Source organism: Cynoglossus semilaevis, chromosome 8, assembly GCF_000523025.1.
Source record: "Cynoglossus semilaevis isolate Cse_v1.0 chromosome 8, Cse_v1.0, whole genome shotgun sequence".
NCBI classification, from domain to species: Eukaryota; Metazoa; Chordata; class Actinopteri; order Pleuronectiformes; family Cynoglossidae; genus Cynoglossus; species Cynoglossus semilaevis.
This window is the reverse complement of record NC_024314.1, coordinates 4,730,423-4,756,374: the sequence shown is the minus strand read 5'-3', so window position 1 is coordinate 4,756,374 and position 25,952 is coordinate 4,730,423. Positions and strand designations below refer to the sequence as shown.

At 42.9% G+C, this 25,952-nt stretch overlaps 1 protein-coding gene across 3 annotated transcripts in view; it reads left to right on the top strand.

The window, feature by feature from the left end:
• Positions 1-25,952, top strand: part of jmjd1cb (jumonji domain containing 1Cb) — a 90,225-nt gene that overhangs the window by 60,704 nt on the left and 3,569 nt on the right. For 2 of the 3 annotated variants that reach the window (XM_008314157.3, XM_017034385.2), the window contains 23 exons: positions 2,687-2,800; positions 11,591-11,696; positions 12,170-12,294; positions 12,386-12,529; positions 12,980-13,021; positions 13,869-14,139; positions 14,966-15,511; positions 15,604-16,000; positions 16,230-17,220; positions 17,324-17,521; positions 17,757-17,929; positions 18,672-18,837; positions 19,367-21,824; positions 22,265-22,466; positions 23,288-23,502; positions 23,597-23,749; positions 23,999-24,088; positions 24,249-24,373; positions 24,481-24,712; positions 24,798-25,018; positions 25,115-25,477; positions 25,580-25,748; positions 25,826-25,916. In XM_008314157.3, coding sequence (XP_008312379.1) covers positions 2,687-2,800; positions 11,591-11,696; positions 12,170-12,294; positions 12,386-12,529; positions 12,980-13,021; positions 13,869-14,139; positions 14,966-15,511; positions 15,604-16,000; positions 16,230-17,220; positions 17,324-17,521; positions 17,757-17,929; positions 18,672-18,837; positions 19,367-21,824; positions 22,265-22,466; positions 23,288-23,502; positions 23,597-23,749; positions 23,999-24,088; positions 24,249-24,373; positions 24,481-24,712; positions 24,798-25,018; positions 25,115-25,477; positions 25,580-25,748; positions 25,826-25,916 — 7,592 coding nt within the window. The remainder of the gene's footprint in view (positions 1-2,686; positions 2,801-11,590; positions 11,697-12,169; positions 12,295-12,385; positions 12,530-12,979; positions 13,022-13,868; positions 14,140-14,965; positions 15,512-15,603; positions 16,001-16,229; positions 17,221-17,323; positions 17,522-17,756; positions 17,930-18,671; positions 18,838-19,366; positions 21,825-22,264; positions 22,467-23,287; positions 23,503-23,596; positions 23,750-23,998; positions 24,089-24,248; positions 24,374-24,480; positions 24,713-24,797; positions 25,019-25,114; positions 25,478-25,579; positions 25,749-25,825; positions 25,917-25,952) is intronic. The other variant, XM_008314158.3, reaches the window with a different exon arrangement.

Below are 25,952 nucleotides of genomic sequence, written 5' to 3'. Positions count from 1 at the left end.
ATCTTAAATCTATAAAATATTCAGGTCAAAAATAAACATGGGCAGAAAAACAGATTTCATCACTTTTTCTGCTGTATCACTCACAGGTCTGTTTTACAGAACAACTTAAGCCTCAGCTGCATTGGCCTGGTTACAGAACCTTGATAAACCATGGATTCAGGCAAAATCCAAGTGAATGTATTGCTGCAAGTATTGGTGAAACATTACAATATTGAAAGTAGAAGGTGCCAGTGTGAATGCAGCTCCCAGGTTCTGATGCAATACTTATATTTGCATAGATATTTAAACTGCACAGCAGAGTGCCAGAATGAATCTGGTGTTCTGTATTAGTCAGCAAATGCAATCATTATAATAAAAAAAGGCATCATTTCTATAACCTTTTTATATGGGATATATATATAAATATATAGGTCTATAAGGGTGGTTTTTATCCACCAACCTTTCTGTTCTTGATCTGTGAGAGTCATAGACAGTAGGTCATCCTCTTAGACAGAAGCAATCTTTTTTTTTTTTTTTTTTTACTACTGCCTCGCACTGGTTGTCCACAGTGGTCAACTGAACAACCTTCTCTGTCATCTTCCTGACCCTGACCCTATTGAGGATGTTAGTTTTATCACAGGATTGCTCCCCGTGCAGCAGTGCTGCCACAGGGAGATTCAGATGTTGTACATTCATAGAACTAAACGCAGGTTCACTCATATTATAAAAGTTGGTGCTAAAGACTGTCTAAATGTACTCTTTTCTTTGGTTGGTATCCAAACAGCAGCAGAAGGCAGAGTGAAAAGCTGGCTGCCATAGCAGTGTGGCAGAAGTGTGATCATTAAAATCTGATGGTAAAATACAGAGGAGGTTTTGGGTGGATGTGACAGAAATATCCATATAACGAACGGAGGGGTAGTGGTAAGAGAGAGAAAAGTTCATGTCACCCCTGCACAGCCACATTGTCATGTCAAGTGGGTTTAATTGTCAGAATGTTGTTTTTCAGAGAAAATAACTCCCCGCTTCCACCGACTGCTAAAGCTGAGCTGATGAGTAACAAGTTCATTTGTGCAATTCCTGTAAACCATATGTCCCCATATACCTAATGTCCCATGTATAATCCAAAGTGTGATATTGCAGTCTTTGCTAACATACTTACTGTCACTGCGGTGTTCTAATGAGTCTCCAGAGCGAGGCTCAATCTGGGACTCGGTCTGCTGCCAAAGGCAAAGTGACACTTACTAAAATAAAAAGTAGCGATTTCTAAAATAATGTCCAGCAGTGTGGCCTGCGTTGCCAGCTCCATGCTGCCAGTGTTTGCCAGAAATGTGATACGTGTAGACAGACAGAAATAGAGCTGCAGACACACACGCTATCAGGTTCTGCTTGCACGCACAATGTCCTGCTGCCTCCTGCGGGCGTGTGTGTGTGTGTGTGTGTGTGTCTCTTTGGAGCAGGAGGAGGGTCACAGCGGTCGTGGTTCTCACCTCTAGTCTCACTTCTCTCTATTAGAGTTATGTAATCATGAATCATTGCCGCACAGACACCTGCTACAAACACATGCATTATTACAGCACTTCTACAGTGGTGTTTCATGAGAACAAGCAAATACGTGTACATTGAAAATAGGTGAGCAGCACTCTCTTTCTGTGCAGGCATAGTAGACTGTTCATCACACAGCTACACGTTTTGTGTTAGTGTAGTACTGAAGGTTGTGTTTAAGTCTTATGTCCCCCGTAATGTGCTTTTTAGATGCTTCTACGCCTGATAACAGAGAGATCAATACATTCATCCAGTGACACTACCAGAGAACACCTGAATGAAGACATGTTTTAGATGTTAAGGTGGTTTCATTTCGCATCAGATACTTTAATATTGTAGGATCTGTCAAAGTCCCGAAACCATATTATGTGTTTTTCAAATGTTTTTTTAAACAAGAGAATTAGATTTTATTCAGATTTCTTTCTTCTCAGAGGATTGCAGGTTCAAATGCTATGTGTGATGCTACACGAATAGGACAGAGGACACAGAGGACACATTTGGTTGTGTGAATCTGTGTTGGATTCTTCTGCTTCTGAAGTCAATGAATTTGAATTGATTTTCAGAATGGCTTGTTGATTTCTAAAGTGGAGTATTAGTTGAGTAATCATTAAAGCCCTGTTCTGTGTGTACAGTAAGAGCTGACAGTTTGACTGCAGCCTGACAGACTTCCACATTGTGCGAGTGTGGGTGTGTGTGTGTGTTTGCACAGAAGTGAGTGCTCACCAAAAAAGGCAACTTCAAAGTAGAGTGTAGTCCTTTGAACTGTCAGCCGCGTGCTGCTTATTAATTTATTCAGCGCTGTGGAGCTCTCCGTCTTCCACTCCTCCATCTTTCTCTCTCTCTCCTGCTCTCTTTGTCTCTCTGCCTCTCTTCATGATCACGTCTTTGCTCGTGTCTTTTCTCCCTCTAATCTTTCCGTAGCTCTGTCATTCATCTCCCTTCCCTCGTTTTGCCTCCACTCTGCCTCACTTCTCATTTTTTCATTACTTTTATTTTAGATCTGCTGTTCCAAAATAAATTATAATGTTCATTTTATTTCAGACTTAATGCAATGCATGCTGTGACTTTATGATTGGATTGCTCACTGGACCAAGTTGTCCTGCTGATATCATTATGTTACTTGGAAAATGAATTTGCTCAGTATTTTAAACATTTTATTTTTCAGGCATTTAAGCCAGTGGTTGGGAAGAGCCTGTTGTCATCCGTAACAGCAGTGGAATTCCTGTTAGACCAACAGCTGGACTTCCTGTCGGACCATTCAACTTTCCAACCATACCAGGTAATGAACATCATTACACACTTAACATATGATGCAAACATGTGTTATACACTTGCAAAGGAGCTGTTCTTGCAGCTGATAGGTTAGTAAATAACTATTGTATTTCCCAACTATATTACAACACTAATGCTAGCAGCTAGCACTCCTGACATTACATCAGAAATACCTCAGTATCTCTTTGCACTACTGCGACTGGAGTGTGTAGACTCATACAGTGTGTACTTCATATTCTTTTACCAAGGCAGTGTTTGTAAAGGAAACAACAGTATAAGTGAAAATAGGTTATATGTGTGCATAGAGTCCTAGTTAAACAGAGGCCTTGGAACCAGGAACGTAAACAGTGTGTTGTGTCTCTTTCTGTTTCTGTCTCTATCTGTTGTTTATTCTTTCTGGGTAACTATGCCTTCTGTTTGCATCTGATTACAAACCTAGACCTAAAATAATAACAACTACCTGATAAAAATAAATACATTGTAACTATGCCTTCTGTTTGCATCTGATATTTGATATTGCAACTGATTTTTTAAATATATATATTTATCTAAATAATTTGTTATACATCACTGGACACTTAGGAGTATAATCCACAAAAGAATATGTAACTTGCACTGGTCTCCAAAGGAGAATCTTTAAAAAAATAAAATCAATTTTAAGCATTAGATTTAGTAACTGAACACTCACCTTACACATTGTGTTTAGAGCTCCACCTTCAGGTGAATCATTTTAGTTTAATAAATGTTTCTCTGTATAGCTAAATTCTGGCCTAGTCTACCTCGGAAGGATTTCAACATGGCTATTGGTAGACAGCATTGTATTAAATATAGTTATCAGTATGTAGGACATTGGCTTGTATTGTAGATGCATTGAGGTTATAAATATTTATGGGTAATTCTCACCATTAGTCCACATATGAGTGACCTTGGAGCATGAAGGTCACAGGTTTGGACCTTTTTCTTCAACAGATTAAACAATGGATGGTTGATTATAAAAATATGAATCTGTTGCCTGCAGTCAGAGCTGCATACTGTAACCATGAGAATGTATTCATTCTTAATTAGTTGAATCTTGGAGATGGTTTCATTGGTGGTAGCTAGCATCCAGGGGCTAGGTGCTGTGTTCCATATGGATGCAACAGAGCCAGGGTCTGGTGTGAAAGAATGCTAACATGAGCACTCACAGTTTGTCCTATGACTGATTTTACACCACCTCTCAATAGTGACTTGTAAATTACAGCAACACGTCCCCACACATAAATCCTGACACACACTAGAAAGTGTAGCTTCACAACATGCAGTAATTCACAGGGCTGTATGCTTGTGTTATGCGGCTGTGTATTTAATTAGAGTGTGTATGTGTGTCAGTGCTGCGCAGCTGAACACAGCTTGTATTGTGCTGGCTGGAACACTGTGTTCCACTCAGTGTCAACCAGATGGGAAGACTGTGTTCCACACTCTGGCCATCCGTCATCAGTTTGCGCTCAGGATGAATTCAAATACCAGGGGCAGAATTTTTTTTTTCTTTTTCTTTTGTGTGCATCCAATCAGGACTCAGATCCATTGGGTTACCATGTGGGTGACTCATGCCTTAAGTGGAAAGGGTGCTTTCCATTAGGGAAGGTAACTTGGCACCAGTGCCTAGTCTGCTGTGATGCTCCCATAGGCTGTATACTAGACATAAATGCAGCCATCTGGTTACAATAGCCAAGTCCTGGGCGTAGGCCAGAAATAGCTTCACTAACTCAGTAGAAATGTGCTATTACAATAGAAAGTGGAGACGTGAGTCCAACAGTGTTATTAAGACTAGTTTTTGTTGAAGTACAGCAGTAGTACTGTATAATGCTTCCACTCCAAAAAAACAAAAAAAACCCTAGACTGTTGTCTTCTTTTTAAATGTACTAACTTAAACATGCACATTGGTATCCTAAATGGGTCATGTTGCAGAACACAGGTAAATCATATTTTAGCATTTAGAAAGCAAATCCGAATCATTTCCTTTGTAACTGTCACCACTGGACCAAATATTTTCACTACGAATAGTACTCATTAACCTCGAGCTCCTGTATTTCTCCGTTCTAATCTTCATATGGGCTACAGTTCAGTTTAAGCCACATGTTTGTTTTAAAAGCAATGTTTTGTAGCCAACCCTTAACCAAGGTTTCTTCACTGAGGCCAGAACATTTACCATGTCCTGATCATCTAACACAAACACATTAGACAATCAATGAAGTCAACTTGGAAAAAATAAATACTTGAGTGAGATCATTTAATTTGGTCATTCTGAATCGTTGTAGCCATTCTTGATCCAGTGGTCTTTTATTCCTACCGGGAAAGGACAAGTTTTAGTGGCCCGCAGTTTGTGAAGCTGGTTCATATTAGAATGAAGGATGAAATATTACATAAAGCAGTATTTCCATCTCTTTTTTAAATCATAGCCCTGGTCTTAGTGCTATATAATGACAGCGGAAGTATTAAAGTGTTTACATCATGGAGAAAGGCACACAGCCTATAATCAAAAATTCAATGAGCTGTCAGGATGGCTATAAATATTTTTTGATGTCCCAACAAAACAGACCCTGGCATGAGACACATGAAGAATTTGGTTTTGTTTAAATTGAAAAAGTATATATATTTGTTTTTTTTTTTGTTTTTATTAGAGACCCTCACTGAAGTTTTTCTGGGCTTCTCTTTTCCTTCTCCTCAGCTTGATCCTTTTTTAATGGTCCTCCCATAACAGTTGTATTGACATGAGTTCCTCTTTGATTGAAAACCTGTTGTTTGTATGACTTTGCATTGACTGCAGATTTTCTTCTAGTCCCAGTTGAACAATTAACACCAGGACTTGGCCTCAGAAAGGACAAGGAGAAGGGACAAAATATTTGATCAAACAGTTTTTGTTTTTTCTAATCCTGGTCTCCTACAATTCTTTGATCACATTGTTTTATTTTTTGGCAGAACGTATAGCCATGTCAGGTGATTCTGTGTTGTTCAAGGCCTCCTATTCCCAAAAGATTGCTGTGTGATTATTTTGAGATGTCTTCGGTTCTTCCTGTGATTGAGGGCTTCTACATTGTCTCATATGTTTACACTTATGCTTTGTTTAAAATATTTTTGGTACAGACTTATGGCTTTCGTATGTGCCATCATAATAGAGGGCAGAAAAACTAAAAGTGAAAGCCAGTGCTGACCATGTGGGCCTGTTTCACATCTGCAAAGATTTAGTTTAAAGTCATGGCTGACTATGAAAATATGGTATTTAATAGTAAACCAGGGATCGCAACTGCAGTTTTGGTCTGATATTGTTATATTAGAGGAATTAAAACCATGTGGTTACAGATAGAGTGAAATATCAGTGTCCTTAGTATTATGCATGTGTAAAGTATTTGAAGTGCAGTGCTTGCTTATTATATTTTTTGCAGCATTATGTTTTGCAAAAATACTGTAACACGCTGAATGGTGTGGAATTTACAAAAGTGTCTCTACTATCCCCTGGTGGCTTGTCCTATTTACCACAAAAAAGTACATGCACGTGCACACACAGAGAAACACACACACACACACACACACACTGCTGGTATCTGTGACAATGACAGCCTGTAAACCTAATTGTCTCCCCATGGAGTCTGGGATGACCTGGACTGAAGTGGACTGAGTTAAAAATGTACATATGCACACTTGTAGTTTGTCAGTGTAATTGGGGGCTTTAAAGAAGTGGTTAACTGGACAAGGTCAATAAGAACTGGTTAACTTAACTGGTTAATGTAACGACTTTTACTTGTGAGGGCTGTGAATGAGGCAACCCCATTAACAATTAAAGTAGAATTCCCACAATTCTTATAATCACATGTCAGACCTTTGGAATTATATTGACTTAAATGAAGATCACACAACCTGAGAAGAAACACAAAGGAAATAACCTGTCATCTATTCCTGTGATGCCTTCACGTCCGTGTTTGCGTATGCATTTGAGTCATAAATGGAGGTCTTTTATGTGCAGCACTGAATAGATGTAGAAGACTAAATCCGTCATTAACTCGATTCATTTTATCTCCACTCTCTGCTGTCACTGGTACAATCAGAAAAACACTGGTGGTCCAGCCCAACCAATGGCAGCGTGTCTGGTCCTTAAGTAGTATCTCTATAGCAACTGTGTCCAAGACATGGAGTTACACAGGGTGCACAGCTCCAGGTTTTAATGCCAGCCTGTGTCTGTGGGGACATTCACCACAGATAAAAATGGTTATTGTCACACTTTACAAACAGCTGTGACACTCTTGTCGTTTGGTTAGTGTGAGCCCGTTGTCTTACCGTGTAATCAGTCAAAAGATATCGATTTCTACAGAGTTTGTGCCATATATAACGCTATTCTCCTATTTATAATCCTATGCATGTTTGCCCCTTGTAATTGGAGCAACAGAATTTGCAGTCATGCTGTAGAGGTTAAATTTCCAAATGGAACACTTTTAAAGTCAAAGATATTTTGCCCACATTAGCAAAGCTAGTAACTCAGTGCCAAGAGTTGTAGCCAAGGGTCAGTTCAACCACCTTGAAGACCACATGTTCTGCATGTTTTGAGACTGCATCACCACACTCCAGTAGTCCCATAAAGCAGTTGACTTCTAGGAATTGCTGACTGAAAAGACACACAAATAGAGAGAGAGAGTGAGAGAGAGAATCCTTCTATCCAGCTCTCTTTTCTCCTCATTGTGCACACAGAGCTGCCTATTCTTCTGGAGACCTTTGAACCCTGCAGAGCAATAAAAAACAGTCTGACTCTCTCCTTCACACACACTCAGCTCACACACACACACACACTTAGAGTTTGAGCAATGAAGCAGTGGCCACGCCTCTCTCTGTTTTTCCAGTTGGACAGGAAGGCTGGAGGGAGAGGGAGAGGGAGGAGGGGGAGCTACAATCTGTTTGGCATAAATGGTACAATGAAGTCACTGTTAAGTGGGCCAGCCCTCCTCTACGTATGTGTGTGTGTGTGTGTGTGTGTGTTTTTCCTATAAGAAAGTTATGGTGTGTGTTGAGGCAGAGGGACAGGAGGTGGGGAGTAAAACTGTTAGTGCTGACTCAAGGGTTTGACCCACAAACACATGCAGCAGCAGCAGCAGCAGCAGCAAAGCAGTGTGTTTTTCCAACTAGTGTTGTGGCGGCAGCAGCAGCAGTGATGTTTTCTCTTTTAAACCGTTAGGGCTTTAAATGAATTGAAACCTGTCTTCCTACACAGATGCCCTTGGTTGTTTACAGCTAAAGTCAAAAGGAAACTGTCATAAAAGTCTTCGGACTATACCACCTATAGAAATTGTCTCTGCCAAAAACCCTTGAGTAATCCCTCCCCAGGGAGGGGAAGGGGGTCATCTGCAGTTGTTGTAGTGATTGTGGTGTTGTGCTGCATGCAGACTGCCAGCTGACACTCACTACTCTCTTGTCATCTGATACATTAGCTCACACGTTACTGTCCGGTTAGAAGTGCGATTAAACTAATCAAGATTGATTTATTACTGAGTGATGCTGCCAGAGAAACAACATCTGATGATGTCACCTCCCCGCTGCTTGTTTTGCTTCCAACAAAAGACAGAGTTGGCAGAAACCCAGCGTAAAGACTTGTCATCAGACAGATTTCTAGACCTCTACTGTAGGAACATGACACATGCACACCAACCAAAATCTCATGAGTTTCTCGAGTTTCTGTTTGGAAACCTTTCCAACATTGTCAGCTTATGCTAGTGTAGTGAATGTATGCAGGCAGTTGATTCTCTTTCTTCAACCCTGTTCAGCTGAGAGTCACACATGGCCGTCATTCATGCTGCCCCAGAATGTTAAAGCCCTACAAACAGGTATTATCTTGTATCTTGTCAAAGTCTCAGCAGCAAGTAGAAACCGAATGATCTGCCTGTGATTCATTTAATTGGTCCTGCAACACTAGAAAGCCACCGTAAGACTTACACAACAATGTAAGACACTTTACAAAAGAAACCAAGGAAACAAAAGCAACCCTGACTGTCTGTTCACAACCTTGAGTGATTGGCAAACAACCAAAAAAAAAAACAATGAAAAATACAAATACAGTACAGAAGAAGAATGAGAGGGAAAAAAATCACATAATACCGAATCGTGACACATTAATTCCAGGATAAATAAAGAACTTGAATATGTTCATACCTCAGTTGGCATTTGTACATTAAAATTGTTACGCTTGCTACTAAATGAATCAATTTCAGAGGCGCTTATGATGAGTCCCAAGCAAAGGTACTCTCTCTGGTCCACTGTGTCTCTCTATGAAAATACTATATCTACAGTTGTTTTGATCACGATATTCTACTGGCAGCAAGTTATCTGTCATTTTTTAAAGACTGACATCAGAAACTCTTGTCACGGTTTGTTCTCTCCTGCGTCAGTTCTCCCATCTCCATGGTAACAGAGAGGGTCCCTAGAAATAAGGGTGTTTGAAGTGTTTTGCAAACCATCTGTCTTTGTCTCCAAATATATTTGTGAATGCCTCATATTTGCTGTTACATCACTAATTATCTGATGCACAAGATGTCCTCGTGGCTCCGTGTGGGTTTGTGTGTTGTTCACAGCAGGACTTTTACAAACGTCCCACAGTCACAAAAACATGGTCTGCTTGAAGACTGAGGACAAAAGATTCATGTTGCATCATTTGTTTTAGTTCACTGTGTGTGGAAATGTTGATACTGTCTGTGAGTAAATAGGTCTTCTGTCCTGTCTAATACTTTCAACAACGTCTAAATGTGTCCTGACTATGTGAACAAAAGCTTGACTCAGAGTTAAATGAGTCCAACTAGCCGTCTCCAGGAGACACAATTGTCACTTCCTTTATCATGTAGGCCAAACTTCTGCTTAATACTTGCCTGAAAAAACCCAATTAGTGTGGGACATTGGGGTTGATTATTTTTCTGCTACAAGATCAGGTAACGTCAGGCTGGATAGTTGCAGCTGAACAGTACCAATTACCAACAGTACCAACTCTGTGGGTACTCTTAAACAGAGGCACAGTGAGCCAAAGTAGCCAGCAGCAGAAATAGATGCACAGCCGTATACATGTGTACTATTTTCTATTAATATTGAATTATTAACAAGCTGCTACACAACTGTAAAAGAATAATGTTCTCAGATTGCTTCCATTTGAGTCTTGTCTGTGCTAACTAAAGTTAACATGCATGAAAAACATAACGGACATAATGGCGCAAGCAGATTGGGTGCCATTACAGTTGTGTTTCAGGGAAGTTGAAATTTAGCTTAGCTCTGCATTACCATAGTTACCGTCACTTGTGCCAAAAATTGGCCAGAACACATCATTTGTACTTATTATTTGGTTTGAATATACTTACTGTTACTACTATGCTGGAATCAATAAGTAAAATTAGACAGTATATAGACCTCCAGTCTATGCATGAAGAAGGAAGAGAGAGGTGATAAACACAAATAACACCACCTCCACAGAAATGGGAACATGCAGTAGTTCAATGTAAATTAAATTATAAACGACTATGAAGAAAGAAGGAAGATAGAAAATGAAGTATTGAGGTCTTTGCCAGCTCCGGCTCTAATATTTTAACAGTACCTTCAGAAAAACACTCAGCCCAGCACTTTGAAACGAGCAGGAGGATAATAACCCCTGTCCTTGAATGTGTTGTTTGTCTACATTAATCTGTTGAAGTGTTCACTCTGAGGCAGTCTTTGTCATAAGTGTGGTGATTAGAATGATGTTACCAATATATGAGGCGCATGCTGACCTCAGTAGCACTGCCTTCCACTGCGCTGCTATTCTTAGCATTTATGCTGATTTAAGATAGTCTGAGGTTGAAAAACTAGAACACTGCAGCAGAGAGAGAGAAAGAGGGAGAGAGGGAGGGAGAAGAAGAGATGGGAAGGTGAAATGAAAGGCTCATTTAGTCTGCACTGCTTCCTGCTCACTCTATACCCCACTGTCTGTCTTTGTAGCGTTATAGATCTGCTCAGGTTGCACTGATGCGTTGCCCTAATGTGTTTTCTAAGAGGCATTTGGTTTGCAGAGGGTATTCTCCTGGATTTATGTTCACAGCCCAGATCTAGGAATTCTGACTCAGTGGGTGAAATGAATCATTTAAACTTTTTCTTCCAACTCAAGGTTTTCTTGTTTTTGCCACACATCCCACACAGATTATTTTTGTTCACGAGTCTTACTATCGTTCCATCAGTGAAAGAGCAGACTGATACACCCTACGCTGTGTTTATACATATGAGAGTGTGTGTGAATACAGTGATTCTCAAAGTAGGGGGCGGTTTTCCCCTGGAGGGTCAAAGCAAAGAAAATGCATTTCATTTTTAGAATATTTTGTCATGTCTGCCTCAGTAGGAATACTGGAACAGTAGAAGTACTGATTTTTATTTATTTTTTACTGATAATTAGTTTCTCGTCATAACGTCTGCTGGACGTGACCTGAGACGTACAGTATAAAGTTTCCTCTGTATGTATTGCTGATTTCTCCGTCTCTGATACCAGTTTGTAGTACTACTTTCTTGTCCTATCTCTCTCACACTATGACCTTTAGATACTGTATGTAACAAAAGCTTCTAAGGGTGACAGTTTCCTAGTGAGCTGATGTAAGTGATTCTGTAGGACAGACGGGAACAGTGGTGTGCTGTGTAGACGTTGGTTCATGTGTAGTAAATTCTGTCAGAAACCCATTGTACAGTATTGCACTATACAGCACATATTGTACCATCACTTCTCCATCTCTGATAGTGCTGACCTTTTGCTGTCCTTTGTGTTTGTCTCACTCAGGATGAGGTGGATAGTCAAAACCCAGTGTTGAGAGACAACCCACAGCTCCATGAAGAAGTGAAAGCCTGGCTCAAAGACCAGAAGGTGCAGGAAATTTTTATGCAAGGTAAGTTGTTTTAAAAATAGAAGTCTAAAATAGCATGATGGTGCCAGCATATTATGTAGTGTTGTATTTATATCTTAAAGCATGTGTTAGGGCTGGATGGGGCAGGAAGTACTACACTACAAGTGTATTGTGATGAGCTGACAGGACTCTGTCTGTCTGTGTTTTAAATGTTACATTGACTTTGTGAACCACTGCCTTAGGCGACATTTCTCAGCTTAAACACTAGTTTAAATGTGTCAGTCAAAAACTCAATGTGTCAGTCACTAGTTTAAATGTGTCAGTCAAAAACTAAAAGTTGACAAAGTTTCAGGTTTACAGTTTTTGAAAATAATATGGTATTATTCAGCCTGAGCTGTTCTGCCTCGGTGTTGGACAGCTTCAGCTCAGTCATGGTCCAAAACATTTATACTGCGTTTATAGAATGAATTAAATGAATGTGCCGTGTTAATAGAAACACAACACTTCTCTTCCAGGTCCTTATTCGTTGAATGGCTACCGCGTGCGTGTGTATAGACAAGACTCAGCCACCCAATGGTTCACAGGCATCATTACACACCACGACCTCTTCAGTCGAAACATGGTCGTTATGAATGACCAGGTGCAGCATACACACACACATACATTCACAGTTTTTACAATACATTCGCCTGGTTTTGCTCCAGTCTAAAGGGAATCTGATGTGTGTTCAGGTGTTAGAGCCTCAGAACGTAGATCCATCCATGGTCCAGATGACCTTTCTGGATGACGTTGTACACTCGCTGCTGAAAGGAGAAAACATCGGCATCACCTCCAGACGAAGGTCACGTTCCAGCCAGAACAACAACTCTGCCCATGTAAGTACCGTGAGACGCACTACTGCTAAGACGTCCTGACAGTAGATTATAGCTGTGCTGCTAATGACATTGTATTTTGTCTCTTTCTTCTTTTCAATTTCAAGCAGTAATTTAGATTTGAATATTACTTTAATCCCTTAGTCACATATTTAGCCCTATTAAAAACACACAGAAACGTCCAGTACTCTGATGTTCGTGTATGCGGTCGAGTCCTGTCATTTATCTGAGCTCAAGACTGAACAGCAGGAAACCATTCAGAGTTTGATATTTTTGGCTCAGAAATAATAGGCAAACTGTGTAAAAAAGAGCTCACTCTTGAACCAGTGCATTAAAAAATCAGCCAAGAAGAGTCATTAACAAAACCTTCTACATAAAATTACTTTTTTTCTTTTAATCAATTTTATTTGATTTTCTAAAATGTTCTCTTTCCTCTTCAATACTCAATTAAAGATGGCAGGAGGGAGACCTGGCGGCACCACTGGCAACACTCAGGTACCCTCTCCCAACCAGCATAACAGCCCACTCAAGCTGCACACCTCACATCTTTCCCAAGATGCACTACTAACAGATAAAGTAGTGATAGTTTTTAATTCCAAGTTTTGATGTTGAGATGTTGTTTTATTCCTGGTTTTCAAATCTCCTGCACATGAATAGATTTTATGATCATATATGTGTCTGTGTCATGTAATGTGAAGGCACAGTCACAGCCTCTTCAACAGTTTACACTGCACTTGTCCCAGACAGGGTCATTAACACAACATGGTAGTTCATCAGAATGGCATAGCTGCCTGTGCTGCTGGGTGGACTCTACTTTAGTCTGATGCAACATCGTTAAGTCATTTTGCAACGTGAAGAAAACAAAACAGTAGCGCAACACAACACCTTGTTTTGTGGCTCTTGACCAAGTCATTGTTTAAAGGTACAGAGTGTATGATGCAGCAGCACCTAGTGGTGAGGGAAACAAAAACAAATAATGCAGCTGCCTCAGATCCTTGACACACTGCCCGCTTTCAGTTTTGTGTTTACTTGAAGGCTTTTCTGCTTACTGTATTAAAAGTTTTTAACCTGTGGCACACTGGCCACACAAAGGACTCGCAGTGAAATTAAAATTTTTGTCTCTGTCTTTGTTTACACATGTAAATCCTTTTCACAAATACATGTTCGTTGTAAACAGTCTTCCTTGGTATTTAGCAGTGAAACACAAACCATTGAAAAGGACCAGAAACAGCTGTGCACTTTTTTATCAATCTGTAAAAATAGTAGTGTTATAGATGGTTTTATTAAAAAAATTCTCATAAAGATTTTAGTGAAGAACCATGAATTTTCTCTAATCTTACAGAGTCATTACACACGAGCCCAGGCCAACAGCCCCCGTCCTATCATGAACTCATCCGGCCCCAACCAAAAGGGTTCCCAGGGAGCACTGGCATCTCAGCAGCACAGCCTATCACAGCAGAGCCAGCAGCCAGCCAGCCAATCACACCATTCACCTGGCGGCAATGGACGGGAACAGCGGGAGCAGCGCAGTTCACGCTCCTCAAGAAGGAAAGGATCGGACAGTAGCGTGCCAGAGGAGGACAAGGACAGGAGGGAGGATACGACAGGTAGAGGTGAGGACTGTCGCCGTCACACACGGCTGTAAAATTAAGGGTAGACGTTCATAGGTGCTTCTGTTATAAAACTTTTATGGCGATGATTTCTGGTCTGTCAGGAATTAGTTTGTGTCATAAAGTTAGAGATGATGTAATAGCATATGCTCTTATTTGTGTGTATGACTTTAATTAGAGGGCAGGAAGTGACAGTGGACTTGTTAGTCACGGTCTCAGATGAACTCAAATTGGTATTTAAAGGCCTGTTTATCTGCTGAATAAAATATGTATAGAAATCCAAAACAAAAACAACTGCTGAGAGAATTGAATTTAGCAGTGCAGTTGAGCCTCATCAGATCAGCATAATATAGGACAATAATGAAAAGTTTGGAAGTATTGTATCATGTCAGTATATGTGCACCTTTTGTCTCTGTGGATAAGCGTTAAACCATAAATGTCTCAGCAAGACAAAGACATTGTTATATTAGTTATTAACTCATATAATGTATTTCATGATCTTTAAAGATTTTGCCCTGAATTCAGTATAGCTTAGTTTAATTTGAGGAGATTTTGAACAGTTTAGTGAGGCAGATATTTAGAGCCAACTACATTTTGTTCTGTTAAGTTCTTATGCTTATTAAATCTATCAAAAATGCGTTGCGATCTTGTCTGTCTGTCGGTGAATCAGACTCTAAGACTCCGACAGTCTAAGTAAATGACTTAAGGCAGTTTTCACCACACAAACTAAATTGGATGCATTAAATTCATTACTATAATCAATATGCGTTAGAGATGTTAAGCACTTCTTAAATTCTGTTCAAAACCATTGCCTTTGTGTTTGTTCTAGAATCCAAGTCCAAGGTGAAACAGGTGGTCAGTAAACGTCGGAAGGGCGAGGAAGATGAGAAGAAGGCAGGCTTAAAGAGGCTAAAGACTGACATGACGTCTGATTTGTCGGAGAGCAGTGACTCAGAAAACCCGCACAACAAAAGGACCGCCCACTCGTCTTGCTCTTCTTCCTCCTCCTCCTCCTCCTCCTCCTCATCTTCCTCATCGTCCTCCTCCTCAGAGCCAAACTCTGAGAATGAACTGAAGACTCTCAGTAGTGACGTTAAACCGAGTTCTGTTTCCAAAATGGAGGAGGAGGAGAAACCGCTAGTGCAAAGCGCCAAACTGAACAATTCCTCATCTCTAATTGGACGGCTTTCCCCGTGGGTGGAACTTCAGGCGGAGGAGAGCAAAAAAAGTGTGGTCAAGGATACAGGAAAAGTGACCCCTAAAGAGGCAGAGGACTTAGTGGCCGTAACACACATCGCCCATTCTCCCCGGCAGCAGTCTGTGATGTCTGAACCGATCCAGGGAAGCTTCATCGAGAGCAAGAACACTGTGAAAGGTAGACTCAAACAATAGACATCATGACCATAAGCTAATCTTTCATTTTCTAAATTGTGCATTCATGTTTTTTTTAAACTTTTTTTTCCTTAGCATCTCCTCGATCCCAGACCCCATCGTCCACTCAACTCCACAGCAGCGGTGTCATCGACATCACAGACGATGCCCAGGCCACAGTGCACCGCGAGAGCTCGGAGGCTGTGTCAGCACTTCTGGCCTCCCAGAAGGCTGAGTCCACGGCCCTCTCACCTTACCTCCTCCTCAATCCTTCTCCTGTTTCCTCACCGCCCATTCCACCCTCTCCCTCACCATCAGAAGGAGGACGTAGAACGGATGTTGAGCCTCCAGTGCAACAGCAGCAACAACAACAACAGCAGCAGCAGCAGCAGCAGCAGCAACAGCAGCAGCAACAAAACATGGTGGGAGGTGCCCTGGCAGCTGCCAGGAGTGTTGGCAGCAAAATAGAGTTTGCTCCCTCTGAGGTCATTAGGTGAGAAGAGATCAATTCTGACAACTTTATTCATTTTTGGCAGGTCCCTCTTTCCAACATATTTGTCTGGTGTTTTCCTAAAAACAGCATCACTTATGTATAAATATATATATATGTATATGTATAAATGGAAAAAGTTTAAAATGGTGTCATGGACAGAATACTGTAAGGTTCAAATCCAAATTTTTGTTTATTTTAGGTCAAATAATCTTCCGTCTTTCTGTTCCAGGCCTGTTACATCAATAGCTAATAGTGTGGTGCTGGTGGAGAAGGAGAAGCCTGTTCCTCCTCATCATAATCTTCATCAACAGCAGCATCAGCAGCAGCATTCTGAACCTCAGCCACACCCTCAGCCACACATTCAACCACAGCATCACTACACATCTATCCAATCTGGCATTAAGAGCCCACCTTTATCTGAAGAGACAAGAAAACATCCACAGCAGCCGCCGCCACCTCAGAAGATAAATCCAGTCCTTTCCTCTGATTTAGCTAAACCCAAAATGAGCCTTAGCCCAAACCCCGGCACACCTCAGCATGACTCTCTTAGGCAAAAACCCCAGCTTCTAAACAACACCCAGAGCCATCCCTATCCCAACACAAACCCAAATGAACTCCACAAAGCTAAGGCCCACCCCAGCCTGATAGACATCTCCAAACCTAAACCCAACACCTCCCCAGAGGTCTCCAAACATAAAATACCGAGATACTTGGATAGCTCTCCTCCTCCCACAGGCCGTCTGTCTGCTAAAATAGAAACACCAGAACCTGTGAGGTCCGGTTTTAAGCCAGTTCCATCGCGGTCAGAGTCGGGCAGCAGCACCAAGAGTCCTCTGATCATCGATAAGAATGAAACTTTCACCGTTTACAGGGACCCAGCACTGGTCCGCTCTGATGCAGAGAACTCTGTTGCTGTCTCCGTCTCTTCCAATCACGTCGCGGCCTATCTCCACACTCACCTGCACACCCTGCACTCTCCCTCCCCTCACTCCCCCTGCCTCACACCTGCAACCCACCCCCATGCCACCTCTCATCTCCTGGCTGCAGCTCACAATTCTGCCCTACCTCATCCACACCTTTTACCCCATGGGGTGCTCCCTCCTATGCCTCCACCCACAGCATCTCTCCTCGGGGGACATCCTCGGCTTGACTCCCCTGGTGGTTTGGGTCACCTTGGCCTACCTCACCCTGCAGCCGCACACCAGCAGCCATTCCTACAGGTTTGTTTCTAAATATTGTACATACTTTTTTAAAGCTCTAGGAGTGGATGTGATGACTAGCTTTTAAAGGATTAAAATGAAAAAAAAATGTTTTGTTTCTTAGGGACAAGGTCCTCCTCCACCCCCACTACTCACCCAGGCTCACAGCGGGGCAGCAGGGCTGGGCCTCTACCCCATCCTCTGGCCGTATCCTAATGGAACACCAACCTCTTACCCTCCAGGACTTGGCTTGTCCCCTGCAGCGAAGTGGGTTCACCCCGAAAATCCCGTCACCGTGAATTCTGAGGTCTCTCTCAGGAGGGTAAGAACATTTACACATATGTAATCTTTGATTAACTTAACCTATTCATGTGGCTGGCTGGTTTTTGAGAAATAAAAACATTGGAGAATGATTGGAAATAACAAAGTTCTCAGTGCCAAGAAATCCCAGCATACAGTTGTGACACAGTTTAGTCCAGTCACTGATTTTCACATTTGATTAATAATATATTACATTTTCAGTTTACTGATTCATCAACTTCCATGTGTGTGTTTAGAACACAGCCAGTCCGTGGCTACACCAGGCTGCTGGTAGCACTGGTGACGGTCTGGGTTTACTGAGTCACGTTCCTGTCCGACCGGCCAGCGCTGACGCCAACCGCCACCCTGTCAAGATCAACACACATGCAAGTCCTCCATTGTCAAAGGCCAGTCTGGATGTTCATAAAGAGTGAGTCAAAAGATCAACATTCATTTCCAAGATGCTGCAATGGTTTCAGCTGAGCATGTGTCGGTCAGTGGAACGGTTGTGGGAGTGCGAGTGTTTCAGAAATGAGTGAATATGCTCATTAAGTGCAGGAGAGTTTAAACCAAAGCCACTAATCTTGCATCAGTGTGTGATTTTACATATTTATAACCAGAGAGTGTTCTGCACAGCTGAACTGCCAGTCAAGTTCTCGAGAAGAAGAACATGAGGCAGTCTTTCTAGCAGAAGTTAAAAACATTCACAGGAGAATATTTGCTCTGGCCTTTTAAACAGCCTGGCCATGAGTTCAGAGAGTGAAGTTAGCCCTGAGAGGCAGAACAGCAGAGACGGCTAAGTCAGATGAAGTGAAGTGGCACTAATCCAATATTAAAGCAGTTCAGAGTGAACACTGTTCTTTCAGCAGGCTGAGCTCTCTTTATGTAACAGCTCTCCACACAATTTAGACGCTGCTAAACACAGCATGGAGTGAAGAAACATGTCACTCATTCTTTGTCATTAGCCTAGATACAGTAGGCCACGTGTATATGGGCTATACATCAATAATATTCCTAACGCTTTCCCTAATTTGAGGGGAGTGACTGTTAGATGTGCACAGCAAGCATTTTCAATTCCATTGAATTTATATGACATAATGGAAATTGGCAGATATTTTAATGTAAGTTTCTTGCTAAACTTAATAACCTGCTAATGTTTACTCTTTTTGAAGCAGAGATGTGGATAAAAAAGGCTTTGTGGATCCCATCAGAAATATGACGTTGGCCCACTTGAAGCAGGAGCAGACAGACAGATGTCGCACGCCAACAGGGAAAGACATCCATCTTCACCGTCTCTATCTGGATCCACTGAGTAAATCCCGGATGACAAACACACAGGTACGCTGTAATACTTAGTCAGTGTGGATGTGGAAAATGTGTTCATTTAAATAGCACTGGATGGAAAGTCTTCTCTGTTTACTTAGATTTTTAATTAGATTATATTATAACAACATTCATGTGTGCTACATGCATGCATGTGTAATTGTTTTGACTGGTGCAGAATTGTTTAATTATCTGGAATTGAAAAGGAACAGAAAGAGCACTCGTTCCATTCCTGTGGAACAAACACTGCGTCTGTGGTCGGCCTCTCAGTGTGCACCACTGATTTAATATTCTCTCTTTCTTTCTTCTGTCTATTTATTATTTTGTTTTTGTTAGTTTTTGCTGTATATCCAGATGTGCATGACTCCACCATGAGGCTTTCCCTGATCAGAAATATGTTTGATTTATTTTGTCCATGTAAACATTGAGTGGAAATAAATCCTACTCCTTGTGTACAAAAAGAGAGACATTGTTTAACATTTGATTTGGACCTTTCTCATGTAAAAAAAAACCTAAACTCTCTTTGTGTTCTTCATGTAATCAGGAGACAGTTCAAAATGTAGACAGAGCCAGCAAGTACAAAGAGGAGAATCGGCAGATCCTGAAAGAGAGCATCGAAGTCGCTCCCTTCACTGCAAAGATCCAACGCTCAAGTGACCCAGGCATGGACAGGGACAGAGAGAGAAGCAGAGACCCCGTCTTCCCTGTGCGAATACCAGCCCTCACCTCCCCGAGCCCCAAGGCCAGTCATGCACACCCCCATGTAATCCAGTCAGAAAAAAGTAACTACTTCACCACGCTGTCCAACAGTGTTGTAAATGAGCCTCCTAGACTGTACCCCTCCAAAGAGGTGAGCTCATACTATGAGAAGGTTTCAGGGGTTGTGGCCAGTATTGGTGCAGCTGTGCCCAACCAGGGAGCTCTGTCTTTAGGCAACCACAGCTCCAAAGCCTCCCTGTCAAAGCCCCCTCCTCTTATAAAGCACCAGCCAGAGGGTGGAGAGGGCTTGGCAGGGAAAATCACTGAGCAGCTTAGCCAGCAGGTGACACTAGTCCAACAGCAGCATCAGCACCATGTAGGTATGGACAGGATTGACCGCCGCAGCCCTGCCATCTCTCCTTCCACTTCTACATCTTCCTCTTCAGCTCTAAACCACCACCACCACCACCACCACCACAATCATCATCACCACCTCCACCAACAGCAGCAGCAGCAGCTCAGGGCAATGCCATCTCTCCACCGAGCACCCGTCTTCCACCCTCCCACACAGCACGCGCTGGAACGAAAAGAGGCCGCTGAGCGGGAGAGAGAGAGGGAAAGGGAGAAGGAGCGGGAAAGAGGGGGATACGGTGGTCGTCTGTCTCCCCCAACCCTCACGCCCATACAGCCTGTAAACTTGGTGGCAGCCAGTAGCAAAGCATCAGCAGAGCAGCAAAAACCTCCCACACTGTTGCCAGAACTCAGGGACGTCAAAGGTCATGGAAATGCAGCCACGATCACCTCGGTGGCCTCTGTGGAAATGATGACTTCATCTGCAGGTGGGTGGAGGGCTGGAGAGATGATTCAGGAAAGAGGATTGTACCATGGAGAGAAGGGACTATCAAGAAGCAAGCCCCAAGCTGCAATGGCATCAGTCATCGTACGTCCGTCGACGTCTATTAAATATGACAATTCTGTTGGTGCTAACAAATCTGGTGCTATAATCCATCAGGACCTGCCCCAGGGGAGGTTTTACTCATCCAAGCTTCAGGGGGAATGTCTGAGGTTAGGAGAGAGTGTTAGAGAAGCAGGGGCTGGCAGGGTTATCCAGCCAAACTCGAACATAGACGACATGTGTGTCCAGTATAAAAAGACTTATATGAGTGGCCTGCAAGGAACTATGGGAGTCAGTGCCGCAAACTCTGTGTGCAGGACGGTGCTTTCAGCTTCGCCTGCCTTTGCTATACAAACTAAACCTGGGACAGCCACTAACCAGCTAGGAAACACATTTTCCCCTCGTGGTCACTCAGCACTAGGAGAGCCTCAAGAAGGCTTTGTCATACGAACCACATCTCCAGGGGGTTCTTTACCTCCCCCTACTCCTCCCAAAGCAGGGACTCCCCAACCAAGTCCAAGCCTCACTCCACAACCCAGCTCTGCTTCAGGATCCAGTCAAGCTTTATCCTCCTCCTTTGTCCACCTCAAGAAGCACAAGGCTGCCCTCGCTGCAGCCCAGTCCAGAAGCAACGCCTCCACTGCTCCCACAGCTATCACAACTGGAAACTCCCCCCTGTCTGTGGATAATGTGGACAGAGCTCCCATTCACAGTTCCCCACCACCGTCCTCCTTGAGCCAAGCCCCATCATCGTCCGCTGACAGTGGCAGCAGCAGCTCCACAAGTGGCAGCACAACCCCAGGCAAGTCCAGTCCTCTGCCTAACAGCCAGCCCTCAGGGTCGGCCTCTGCTCAACCCAGTAACTACCACAAACTGAAGAAAGCCTGGTTAACACGGCACTCAGAGGAGGACAGGATTACATCCACCACGACCATACCCCCCAGTGCTAAACCAGAGAAGCTGACCAGCCCCACTACCAGCAAAAGTAACCCTAGCAACACTACGGCCATGTCAGAGATGATCAAACCCTGCACTGTCAATCTCAGTGCCTCCACCTCCAGTGAGATGGAAATGAGCAAGGACATCGGAAGCAAAGCTGAGAAGGAGAGGCAGCTTGAGGATAAGATAGGAGCAGGAGGAGGGGATGACAGGAAAGCCGTCTTTTCTTCAAAGCGAGGGAACAAACGGCTGTATGAGTCAGGTTCGGAGAGCGGAGGAGACGACTCTGATGGCAGCGAAAGCAAGATGGAAGGCCGGGCCAAGCGTCAGCCCAAACCCACTTACAAGAAAAAGCAGAATGACATGGCTAAGAGGAGAGGGGACAATGAGAAGGACGAAGATGACTTAAAGCCCAACGGCATCTTCAGATCAGCCCGGGAGAAGACTAAACTGAAGTTGGCCAGCAGCAGTAAGTTTTGTCAGGCTTTGGCCCGACGGCAAATAAACCATTACTTTTTTTTTTTTACTGCAATCTTCTGGATCAATTATTTATCAATTACTGCAGTGACACAGTCAGGTGACAGCATAACTGCAGATGAATACATCCACATAAATGACTGGAATTTGTTTTATTTGATATTTTAGGACTACATATTCTCTTATTGAGTATTTCTACAAAAATAACCTCCTGGGCCCCATTTGCCATTTTTTATGTTGTACATTGGTGTGGGTGGGTGGGAACTTCTGCAGTGCTGCATTGTTGCCAGAAATGGATTTAGCCAGATTTAGTCAGGTTGTTGACTGTAATAATAGTTTAGTATTGTTTATTCCTGAGATGGTATAAATGTTTGATTATGTCATGAAGCCTGCATGTGCTGTACATGAATTAACAATGTGTTCTCTTCTCAGATGGCATCCCCCGCTCTGTGCTGAAGGACTGGAGGAAGGTGAAGAAGCTCAAGCAGACAGGAGAGTCCTTTCTGCAGGACGACTCCTGTTCAGAAATCGGCCCCAACCTGCAGAAGTGTCGTGAGTGCAGGGTCATCCGCAGCAAGAAGGGAGAGGAACAGGCACACTCTCCTGTCTTCTGTCGTTTCTACTACTTTAGAAGGTAAAGTGTTGCAATTCTTTGCAACCACAGTTTCCTATACTTCTAAAAATGTTGTAAGATCCAGCACATTCACCCTTGGCCACCGCTCAACTCAAATCCATCCACACAGCATACAATCAGAGCCGGTGCATTTGTTTTCTAAGTCTAAATATATCTTGATTGTAACCACAAAATGGAGAGATAAATGAAGGGAGAGGAAGAAAGGATTCTTTTGGCTCCAACCCCAACACGTAGATCATTAATCATGCAGCCTGTGCCGTACGCCCTGCCTCCTTCTGTTTCTCCCTCTCTCTGTCCTACACACACTTAACTGAGGGCACACAGACATTCACTTGTGTTGGATAAGCAGCAGCTGCAGTCTGGGGTCTAACAAGGTAAATCTGCCAAAGAGGATTTTCTGCTCTATAATCTTTTCCCCACTGACTCACTACAGAACTGCAGCTACTGCAATCTCTCCCTCGCTGCTCCCCTCAGCCCCTCCTCCTTCTTTGCATCCCCTCGTCTAATTCTTGCCGTCTCACCTTATTTCACCTCCCTCCTGTCTGACCCAGTCGACTGGGGCTTCATAAATGTTCACCTGAAGTGGACACCAAGGACAGAACACACTCATCATTTTATATATAGAGTTGGCAGATGGTCTCATTGCAGTTAAAACAGCCTGTGCTTTTTATATATATAACTGAACGTATAACCAAGTTGAAGTGGGGCAAAATAAGTCACCCTGACAAAGGTGACAGGATGCTTGAAAAATAAATACAATAATGTCTTTTTTCTCAACGTGTCCAAAAGCCTGTGCTCACACTCTATCTTCTCCCAAATAGGCTTTCCTACAGTAAGAATGGAGTCATCCGGATGGATGGCTTCTCCAATCCAGACCAGTTTGATGATGAGGCTATGTCCCTGTGGGCCCCTGGGGCCATGGAAGAGACCCACCTGGACCAAACCACGGCCAAGTACATCCTCAGCTACATTGGAGACAAGTTCTGTCAGATGGTGGTGACTGAAAACACCGCAGCTTCCTGGGTCAAGAAAGATGGTAAGAAAAACATTCTTACGAGCAGCTGAATTTGGATCAACTCCCCATTACTGTGGAGTGACTTTGAATTCTTTTGTTGTCTGTATCTTAACAGCCAAGCTGGCATGGAAGCGAGCGGTGAGAGGGGTGAGGGAGATGTGCGACGCCTGTGAGGCAACACTCTTCAACATCCACTGGGTCTGTCAGAAATGTGGTTTTGTTGTCTGCCTCGACTGCTACAAGGCCAAGGAGAAGAGGAGCTCTAAAGGTGAGTGTTTCTGTTTTGGTTTTTTAGATAGTTGGGAGCTAAAAGAGAGACCAGACCAGCTTTCAGGAGAGAAGATCTGTAGAAGGATGTGCTGTATTAATACCATCAACCCCACAATACAACGAACCTATGTTTCCTTTCTACAACTACTTTTTGTTCAAAATGTTTTTTTATTTTTCATGCTTGATTTTGCAGATGTGTATGTATTTTAGTCTCACAGTGAACTTTTGTCTTTTTGTACTCAAACAGATAAAGAGTTTTACACCTGGTTGAAGTGTGTGAAAGGTCAACCCCATGATCACAAACATCTGATGCCCACACAGATCATACCAGGCACAGGTACGCTGCATTTTGGATTTTTTCAGACTCACATTTCATTTTTTTCTTGGTTAATAATTTGTTGAACACACAGCATTTTCTAGAATAAATGACTGTGGTGTTTCTGGACTAAACAGCTCTAAACTAACGAGCTGATTGTTTATTGATAATATGAATCCAGTGCTGACTGAATTGGTGGCCTCCATGCATTTGCTGAGAGACAAATACAACATCAAATCCCACTGTGCCTGCACCAACAAACAGAACCTCCTCAACAAACTGCAGTCCACAAATGGAGTTTCACAGGTAAAACAAAGACCAGTCAACGCGACACAAAAATATATACAAGTTATTACATGTCATGTAAGAAGAATTTGGTCACATGGGTCACAATTGTTCTGTAATTTAACCAGGTTCTGCAGAACGTTTTGAACCACAGTAACAAGCTGTCTCTGAAGACTGAGCCGAGCTCTCAGCAAAATTGTGACACAGGAGTAACCAAGGTGGAAACAAATGGCGGAGGGATGGGAGGAAGCAGTCCAGGCAGCGACACCGGCAGTGCTCCTGTCACCCCTCCAGAATCCCAGTCACCTCTGCACTTCCTCGCCGACCTGGCAGAACAGAAGTCCAGGGAGGAAAAGAAAGGTACAAATCATTTAAAATGTTTTTATACAATGTCATTTTATCCCAAAAACTACAGCGACTCACTTCTGTCTGTCATACACAATAGAAAATAAGGGGTCAGTGTTGCTGGGTAAAATGGTGAAGGAGGAAAAAGAGGGAGAGAGCCTGGAAGTGCTGCAGCAGTGCAAAACCACATCACTGGTCACCAACAATTCAGAGCAGGGTTCCACGCTCAGAGATCTGCTCACCACCACAGCGGGAAAACTGAAGCTGGGCTCCACCGATGCAGGAATCGCATTTGCACCAGTTTACTCTACTGCTTCACAGGTACCAGAACAAGTCTCACCACTGTTATTGAATCATTTAAAATATCAACAATCAAATGCAAAAAAAGACTTTTTTTCCCCTTGTTTTTTCCTAAAGACTGGAAAGAGCGGAAGGATGCCCAATATTCTGGATGACATCATCGCTTCCGTGGTGGAGAACAAAATCCCTGCCAGTCGCCAGAACATCACTGCCAAGCTGTCAATCAAGCAGGAGCCACTTACCACCGGCAGCAGCATCAATAACATTGTCAACAACACCAGCACACCGGCTGTAATGGAGGAAACCAAACCAGACAGGAAGAAACCTGTGCCTGTTCCTGCATCTGTGCCAGATGAATCAACCAATCAGCATCCAGACATTCCCCACTGCTGGTTATACAACAGGCGCCTACTGTGGCTCAAGGATCATCGCAGCCAGAACAACTGGAAGCTGTTCAGGGACTGTTGGAAACAAGGACAGGTAACTGCATCACTAACAGCGATCATGTTATCACTGACACGTGTAAACAGGAAACGACTACAGGTAATAAGAGTCTTTTTAATGAATGTCTCTGTTGTTCAGCCTGTGTTGGTGTCAGGAATTCACAAGAGACTAAACGCCAGTCTGTGGAAAGCCGAATCCTTCAACCAGGAGTTTGCTGACCATCAGGGAGATCTCCTCAATTGCAAAGACCAGGTGGTCACCAACTCTGGCATCAAGGAATTCTGGGACGGATTTGAGGACATCAACAGTAAGTCCTTTACAAAAACTGACTTACCATCACAACCCACTACTGAGTAACGTTAACGTGTTTTTTACTATTTTTAGAACGTCCAAAATCCAAGGATGGAGAACCGATGGTTTACAGACTGAAGGACTGGCCGTCTGGAGAGGAGTTCATGGCACTCATGCCCTCAAGGTAACAACTGTCTGCATCAACTTTATCTGCATAATT